The following is an 8,578-nucleotide window of genomic DNA, read 5'->3' on the forward strand; positions in this document are numbered from 1 at the left end:
GTAAAACAACTTTTTTATAGAGCGTATAACTTTCATAATTTGATTAGAATGAAATGGCTACAAAAGAAATTATGGTTTTTGGTTTAAATTTATAAACTGAAATTGGGAGTATTAACTCCTTAGTATGTGTGTGTGAAACTTTCATTGGAAAATCCCCCTGCAGCCCCTCATACTCCTTCTCTCCCAAGGGACTGGGATAGGTACTTGAAACCATGAATAGCCCTTCTATTAAATACATATTATAATCTTCCAGGAAAGATGCGTGTCCCTTTTTAACCACCTCCCCCCTCTGTAAACATGCAGCATGCATACATACATGAAAACAAAAAACTAGATTTCAGATGTTGGTCAGAAACTGACCAAAGCCAACAAAAAGCCAAAGTTAATGCTTGGGTTTCTGACAGAACATAGTGTCCTTGGCTTATGTTGCTTTGTTTCACAGTCTTGTATTCTATATGTTAAGTGTATCATGGTTTTTTAAATGATTTCCTCTAAAATATTTCTGGGTTGGAGTAGTCTGTCTTGATGAATTCTGCACATGAATCAACCTCTTTGTAACCTATGTTACAGTAAGAATTTTAGGAATTTCCTTTATTAGGACCCGTTAGTATACTGCAGCTGCTGAGTGAGCTGCATTGATTTCTAGGTAAAGCAACAGACCTTAGTTGAAATTGCCTGTATTTATGGCATACACTAGCTTTCTGTACATTATTCCTCTTCAGTAAGCAAAGCTTAAACTCCTGAAGTTAGTCTCTTGTTTATTTTTCTGTGAATGTTACTTAACTACTTAATATGGTCTCCGTGGGAAAACAGTGATTTGATTTTAAACCTTATTTCCAGGTTAGTCGACTCCCACTGATGGCATGTTGAAGTTCATTGAACAGCAGCTGAGAGGGCGTCGGATCAGAAGGGGACTGCTCTAAAAGCTGGGCTTGCAACAACATGGGCCAGTGTGTCACTAAGTGCAAGAATCCTTCTTCCACCCTTGGCAGCAAAAATGGAGATAGAGAATCTAGCAGCAAGTCTCATGGCAAAAGAAGTGCAGTTCACAAAGAAGAACATACCTCAGTATGTGCAAAATCCTCTGGCGACATACTTGTCAATGGGACAAAGAAAACGGATACTGCTTTAGATTCTAGTCAACCTCCAACTTTCTCTGGGGATGCAAAGAAAGAGCCTGTTTCCGGCACCGAGGAATCGTCACTTCAAAGGATTGGGGAATTGTTTAGGAGATACAAGGACGAACGAGAAGATGCCATACTGGAAGAAGGCATGGAACGTTTTTGTAATGACCTCTGTGTTGACCCCACTGAATTTAAAGTGCTAGTGTTGGCTTGGAAATTCCAGGCAGCTACTATGTGCAAATTTACAAGGTTAGTTCCTACAGCACTTGTAAATATTTTATATGTTCAAATATATTCTATCTTCTATACGCCGGTGAGAAGCCCTGTTAACTTTGCATGCTCATTCCTTTTTCATATAATTTGATTGAACTTCAGCAAAAAAAAATTAGTTATGAAAGGAAACACCGTTCATTTTCTGCAACACATCAGTCTTCTGCGCTTGAAGGCACACTTCAGAAATTATATTGCCTATGGTGAAAAGTGCATTAGCAATCTCTGAACTTCAGTATAACGCTGACATATCACAGTCAGTCTTATCCTCTCGAGTACCAACTTGATAGTAATGTTAGATACTGCTGAAACTGATTTCTACTTTAATGCAAATAAGAGAAATGTAACGTAAAGTTAGCTACTAATATCTGTGTAATCCACTGCACTTACTTTCCATTACCATTCTGATAAAACAGGCTACTAAGTAAATTCATCTCCTGTACAAGGTTCCCAGACTGCCAGTGTTGGACGTGGCATTTGTGCATTCTAGGAACTAGAGGCCAAAATGTTTTCCCTTGTTTTTACATTTTTGTATAGTGTCTTTCACACTGGTCAGCAACAATGCTTTTAAACACTATATATTTACAGCACCACTGAAATGTAGCTTTCTCTGAGGTGGAGGGTGGCAACCAGTTGCCTTTTAGCACATTTCACAGTATTGGGGAGAAGGGAAACTCCTAATTATACTCCTGAGGGAATTCTGCACCAAAAAAAAATTCTGTGCACAATATTTTAATATTCTGCAAATTTTATTTATCAGTAAAATGTGGAGGCTGGCTGCACAGAGGTGGAAGATCACCCTGCAGTCTCCTCTCCCTCCTCCCTTCCCCCCGGACACAGACTCGGCATTGAGGCTGCACCCAAACCTGATGCAGTGCAAGGGGCAGGCTTGCCCCAGAAACACCCTGGGGCCCTGCCTCTCTGCACCAGGTGTGGGCAGGCAGGCAGACTTAGCTCAGCAGGATCCAAATGTGGAGGGGCTTCGTTTGGGGGGACCCAGGTGTGGTGTGAGAAGGTTCTGTGTGGGGCAATCTGGGTGCGGGTGGCTCAGTTGGGGGAGGATCTGGATGCACAGGGGCTCGTGGGGGGGGAGGGAAATGGGGCTTTGCAGGAGGGTCCAGGTGAAAGTGGTTGGGGGGGATGGGGCTTGGTGGGGTGGGGGTCCAGGTGCAGCTGGTTGGGGCTTGGTGGGGTGGGGATCCAGGTGCAGGGAGCTCAGTGGGGTGGTCAAGGCACATAAGGGGTGGGGCTCGGGGTGGGGGTTTGAGTGTGGGTTGCTCAGTGGGTGGTGGTCTTAGTGCAGGAGTGAGGGTACAGATGTAGGAGGGAGGGGCTCAGGGGTCCATAGGTGGGGGACTGGTGCTCGGTGGGGTGGGAGTTTGGGGGGGTTCTGGGTGGTGGAGTGGGGGAGCTCAGCAGGGGGGTCTGGGTGTGGGGGAGTCTGGATGCATGGGGTTGGGCTGATGGGCGACCTCTCCCCCCACGGCTGAGGAGCGATGGGGGCAGGGTGTGGAGCCGGGGAAGGTTTCTGGGGGTGGGTCAGACCCGGCCCTGGCCACTTTATGTGGGGGAAGTGTGCTCCCCAACCCTCAGCCCAGCCGGGAGCAGCAGGTGAGCCCGGCGCAGGGTAGGAGCCACGAGCTGGGGCGTCTCCAGCCCCAAGTGGGGCTGGGGGAGCTTGGCAGGGGCATTTTGGGGGTGTGGGGGATTCTGGGAATGAGGGGGGTGAGGCTCAGTGGGGGGTCTGAGTATGGGGGGGGGTCTGGGTATAAAGTGTCTGGATGCATGGGGGTTGGGCGGACGTGGGGTGGGTCTGACCGGCACAGGCTAGGGCATCCCCAGCTCCCTCCCCCCTTTGATTTACCTCTGCGCCCGCTGCTCTGGGCACCCAAAACCACGCACCAGCACTGCTGGGGGTGGGGGCACATGATCACTCTTGCAACTTCCCTTTGCTTAGGGAAAAAGTCATTTTTCCGTGGGGAAGCAAAGAAATCTACAGATGTGAATTCTGTGCCCATGCAGTGGTGCAGAATTTCCCCACAAGTATACTTAACAAAAACCAAGCCAACCAAAATCCTGAGTTTTTCAGTGCCCAGTCAAAGAAGACAGATCCTCTCGTCCGAATATTTAGATTTGTAGTAGCTCTAATCAAATAGTTAGTGGCCATAATTTCAAAAGATTTAAGAAAACTATTTGCATAGCACACTAATGGGTGGCCTCACGTTAGATGCTGGAGGTTGGGCTTTCCAGTACTATACTACCAACAAGAGTCTCCAGGATTATTGCACTTTGTCCTAGGAAGTTCCAATGCCCAATAACTTTTCTGTTTCTGTGCGGTTGCCTCATGACTACTAGCCATGTCCGCTGGGAAATAAAGGAGTTGGTATATCACGTCTTGTGCATGGTACTGCACAACTATTAGGCTGGCTCCATTGAGCACCAATATAATGCTCTTCCTGCTGCAGACTGTCAGAGTGACATCCTTTCACCAGTAGAATAGCTATCATATGTAGCAGTAGGTTTCAGGCAGTCTGGCTTGCATTGGATGGATTGTTTCTCAAAGTACAACTTCTATTTTTTCTCTAAACAGAGAAAAGTCCACAATGTGCTTATTATCATATGAAACCTAACCATGGGAACTGGATGGGCCATGGAGCTAGTAGTAGAACAGAGCTTTCTCCCTGTAGATTGTCAGGTTAAAAATGTCCCTAGACTGTAGGAACTAAAGACCATTTGTATATAACTGTTCAGTAGCCTATGTAAATTGAGTTGGTGATCTCTGATCAGTGTCTGGTGAGCAGGTGCCTGATCATTGACTATCACAACCAGAACCCTCATTTTGCAGTCTTGGCCGAGGAACCAAAGACTGAAGGATCACTGCATTTGAAGTTGCCCCTTAAGAGTGGTGTCTCCAAAGCATTATTTGGGACAGGCACCCAGGGTAGCTTGCATTGATGTTGCCTGTACTATGCTTTGGTGGGGAAAAAAAGAGGGAGCCTTCAAGCCTGCCAATCTGGCATCTCTCCAGTGTTAAATTCACTTAAAAGTAAAGATAAGAGGAACACGAAGCATTGCCCATTCAGGCCACACAGAATAATCCCTTTCAAATGTTAATGGCACCCCAGTAGTGTAATTTAACAGTGCTGCAAACTTGGATTCAAAAGTAATTACAAACTTTTAAAATTCAGATTTCATCCTGAATAGGCTACTTAGCAGCTCTCACAGCTGACATGTAAATACTTCAGATGAAAGGGGAGGGTGTGCTGATTTTTGCAGTACTTGGCCTTACTAGTCTTATCAAAGGAGGTACATTTTTGGCTCTAAGTGGCTATATTCAGATAGGGTTTTATAGTTTGTGTGTGAAGGTACTAACAGATGGTTTTTCTTTTGCTAATAGGAAGGAGTTCTTTGAGGGCTGCAAAGCAATAAATGCGGACAGCATTGATGGCATTTGTTCTAGGTTCCCCAGCCTCTTAAATGAAGCCAAACAAGAAGATAAATTCAAGGATCTCTATCGTTTCACCTTTCAGTTTGGCCTGGACTCTGAAGAAGGACAGAGGTCTCTACATCGGGAAATAGCCATTGCCCTTTGGAAGTTAGTCTTCACCCAAAATAACCCCCCTATATTGGACGAGTGGTTAAACTTCCTAATTGAGAACCCCTCAGGAATTAAGGGAATCTCCCGGGACACATGGAACATGTTTCTAAATTTTACTCAGGTGATTGGACCAGACCTTAGCAACTACAGTGAAGATGAGGCCTGGCCTAGTCTCTTTGATACCTTTGTGGAATGGGAAATGGAACGAAGGAAAAAAGAAGAGGAAACCAAATGTATTACATGTTCAGACACAGAAGGTCCGTGTATAGAAGAACAGACTTAACAGCATTTAAGCAGCAGAGACAGAAATAACCTGTTGCCCTTCATTAAATGTAAACTCTGGACCTTTCTGGAAATTACTGAGGCTCCAGATTTTTCTACTTTACACCTTTCTCTGCCTTGTATTTGAAAGGGCTCTAAAATGCTGTATCATGGTTTAGGCACTTTCTTAATTTTGGTTATACCTTCAACTCTTGCCCTGAAATATTTGACCCTGGCTACAAGTTAAAAACAGTTATTGTTTTTTTTTTTTTAAAGATTTCAGATTAGTATAAGTCTGACATTTCTTGCACAATGTAGATCTTTTTGTTAGGTTTAAATTAACATTGCTAAATTATACAGTGCCAGATTCAAGTTTTGTATCCTACACCTATCAGGGCAGGTCTGTACTGTGTGTAGTGCTGTTTACATTGTTGAAATTTTAGGTTATATTAATTTTAAGGTTTTATACCAATATGAATAGCAGTGTTAACTGCTAACTACAAATGCATTAATTCCCTCTAAAAACAATGTAAGCGACTGCTTTTTGTAATATGGCTAAATCCCATTTTAAGCTAACTCTCAAAAAACATGAGTTCAGGTCATTCTTTTTTTGGAGTGTTGAACTAAATGTTGGTTTTTATTTATGAAAACATACTGTACCTGTCAGTCAACTGAACTGTAGTTAACACTTTGTATCTAAATTACTTAAGCATCACATGCAAAAGAGCAGTGCTACCTCAGTTTTACTGGAAGTAGACTTCCTTGATGAATTTTCCTTTCTGCTGAAGAAGTCATTCATATTTTTATGGCTACGTGAAAATACTTTGGAGCCAAAGGTTCTGCATCTTATGGCTGGTAAACATTAACAGAAGCAAAAAAAAGCTGCTTTCGAGGGAAACTGGGGTATGTAAATCTGCTTTAATTTACACTTGATCTGTTCTTAAGTATTATCAACTTATTTGTCTGGCAAGTGCAGTACACCTGTGTAGGGATGATCTCTTGCATTAATGTTGACAAACCAATTTTTTAACCTATACTTAATTGCTAAAGCATAGTTACATCCCTCCAAATTTTCTGGGGCAGCAACAACATTGGCACCCAATGAAAAAGTGAGTTCTTCAATGTGTTCTTAATGACAACACTGTAGACAATTCATTTTTAGGCTGATTTAATAATGTTTAAATAGGACTCAATTTATTGTTTTAAATTACCTGTACTGGGATTATTTGCCTGTTGTGACCTAAAAAGGGAGTTTTATTAACACTGGTTGAAATTTTTTTGGTTATTGATGCTACCTTTTTTAATTTTAGTATATCAGCTTTTTTATACTTCTTGGTAAAAGGGATAACTGCTGAGGCTTTCTGTTAAGCTAAGCATTGGCTCCATATATTTGATACATTTCTATTATACAACTTTATTTTCTGAGTTGTAATGCAGGATCACAAAATGGCTTAAATTTAAAAATGAAACTGGTGAGCAATTAGTTCCTATTGTCCAATGGTTCTTGTGCGGTAGGGCTCTTTAAAGCAAATTGTAAATTGCTACCTTGCATCCCAGTGGCCAGGCAGATGCCCCGGCGGACTCTCACAATGGTCACTGCATGCTGGCAAATCCAGTGGCAAGATCTCAGTTTTGAGATCCTGCATCATTAACAATGCTTGTGTAATTAAACTAAAGTACATATCTGTTTAAGAAGATGTTCTCAAATTACATCTTCTCACCATGATGAGAGGTCAATGTTCTGCGTGCATTAGGGATGTGTAAAAATTATGGAAAACTAATGTTGCTCCCGTTTCAAGTATAAAAAAGGTTGTCAACTTGCAGGAGAAGCACAAAATTTAGGACTTGGTTCCTGGTAATTAAATATATGCTGAAGCTTTGTGTACATTTTGTCTGTATACTGGCAAAACCATTTTAGTGTAGACAGTTATACCAGTAAACAGGTGCTTTTGCTGGTATAAGCATTCTGGTTTGGTAAGCAAATTAAGCAAGAGTACTTTTTTTGACAGTAAAGCTGTTATCTATATTAGGCCCTTTGGTAACACACCGCTATGGTTGGGGCTGGTGATGTGAGAAATCACACCTCAAACCAACATTTCTATGCCAACAAAACCGTTAAGTGTAGATTTGGCCTGAGCATAAATGGAGAGGCTCTTTATTTATAACTTTAAGGCTACATGCGTATTCTGGTAATGTTCTAGTATCTTGTATTTTATTTTATTTTTTTTGTTAAATCACTTCACTTCCTCCTAAAAAGAACTTAAAATGCCCAAAGTTTGAAAATTGGTTGCTCAATGTATACTTATTGCATGCACATAAGTACTAAATTGTGACAGTCATTACTTAATAGACTGTAATGGCTACAAAGGATTATGGCCTAGAAACTGAAGAGTGTTTTTAAGGTCTGATCTGAATATGGATTGTGGTACAGAGGAAAATTCTACAGCACAAAGGGTTAGCCATTAGGTGTAATTCAGGGTGGTTTGCCAAGGCAGGATGGTGGCGGTAGTTGTGTGAAAGAGGGGAAATTCCAGTTGAAAAAAATGCAAACGTGGGTGGCTTGGTGCCATGCTGTTGTAACAAAAGGAAAGCCCTGTTCTATCGTTATTTACTCTAGCAGGAATCATTCCAGCCTATTGGATACCAAACACTTATAATGCTAGCCAAATCTATCTTGAAAAAAAGCCATTTATTTTTGTTCTATACTAAATGTCACTTTTGGATTACAGAAGAGAAACAATACAAAAAGTCAAGTTTGTGATTTTAAAATTGATACAAACCAGGGACTACAAAGTCTAACAATCTGTTCTTTGCTTGAGTTGTGCAACTTTTCACAACAATGTGAGTGGCAGACAGTCACAGTACTTATTCTGGATTGCCTGATATTTTGATGATCCTAAACATCAAATATAGCTTGCTTTTTAATGTTCACTATATTGGTCATGGGCTTGGAGTTTTGTACATGTTTCTGGGAAACCTTTATTAATCCCGGAGCCTCTGAGAAGTCCTTATTTAATGGTTGAACTGTGAACTTCCATGGAATAGGCCAAATATATTCATTTTTTTATAAATATATATAAAATCTTTAAAGTGTAGATCAAGGGATTATAAATGGGCATGATGCTGATGAGATTCTTGAAACCATCAGAATTTTTTTGTGTTGCTGATTTTTAAAGAAGTATAGCTAAAACCTGATGATGATGTGAATGAAACTGCTACATCTTGGGGTAAGTAGCTGTAGAAATGCATTGCAACAGTTTGTCATCTACTGGGAAAATGGTCTGATATCCAAGCTTCGTGTCGTTTTATTGCCTTCCTTTCTACA

At 41.5% G+C, this 8,578-nt stretch overlaps 1 protein-coding gene across 1 annotated transcript; it reads left to right on the forward strand.

The window, feature by feature from the left end:
• The first annotated feature begins 810 nt into the window (after positions 1 to 810).
• On the forward strand, positions 811 to 6,530 carry DCUN1D3 (defective in cullin neddylation 1 domain containing 3). The gene is made up of 2 exons (XM_026650803.2): positions 811 to 1,373; positions 4,792 to 6,530. The coding sequence occupies exons 1-2, from the start codon at positions 943 to 945 to the stop codon at positions 5,273 to 5,275; spliced, it is 915 nt and encodes a 304-aa protein (XP_026506588.1). The 5' UTR covers positions 811 to 942; the 3' UTR covers positions 5,276 to 6,530.
• The last annotated feature ends 2,048 nt before the right edge of the window (positions 6,531 to 8,578 follow it).

The sequence above is a fragment of the Terrapene carolina genome, unplaced genomic scaffold (genome assembly GCF_002925995.2).
Source record: "Terrapene carolina triunguis isolate 2854851 unplaced genomic scaffold, T_m_triunguis-2.0 Scaffold93, whole genome shotgun sequence".
In the NCBI taxonomy this organism is placed as follows: Eukaryota; Metazoa; Chordata; order Testudines; family Emydidae; genus Terrapene; species Terrapene triunguis.

Bases quoted from the DNA above. Each gene is read 5' to 3' on its own strand.
- DCUN1D3 (XM_026650803.2), top strand. From the start codon at position 943: ATGGGCCAGTGTGTCACTAAGTGCAAGAATCCTTCTTCCACCCTTGGC. The intron at 1,374-4,791 runs GTTAGTTCCTAC...TTTTGCTAATAG, and splicing joins ACTATGTGCAAATTTACAAG to GAAGGAGTTCTTTGAGGGCT.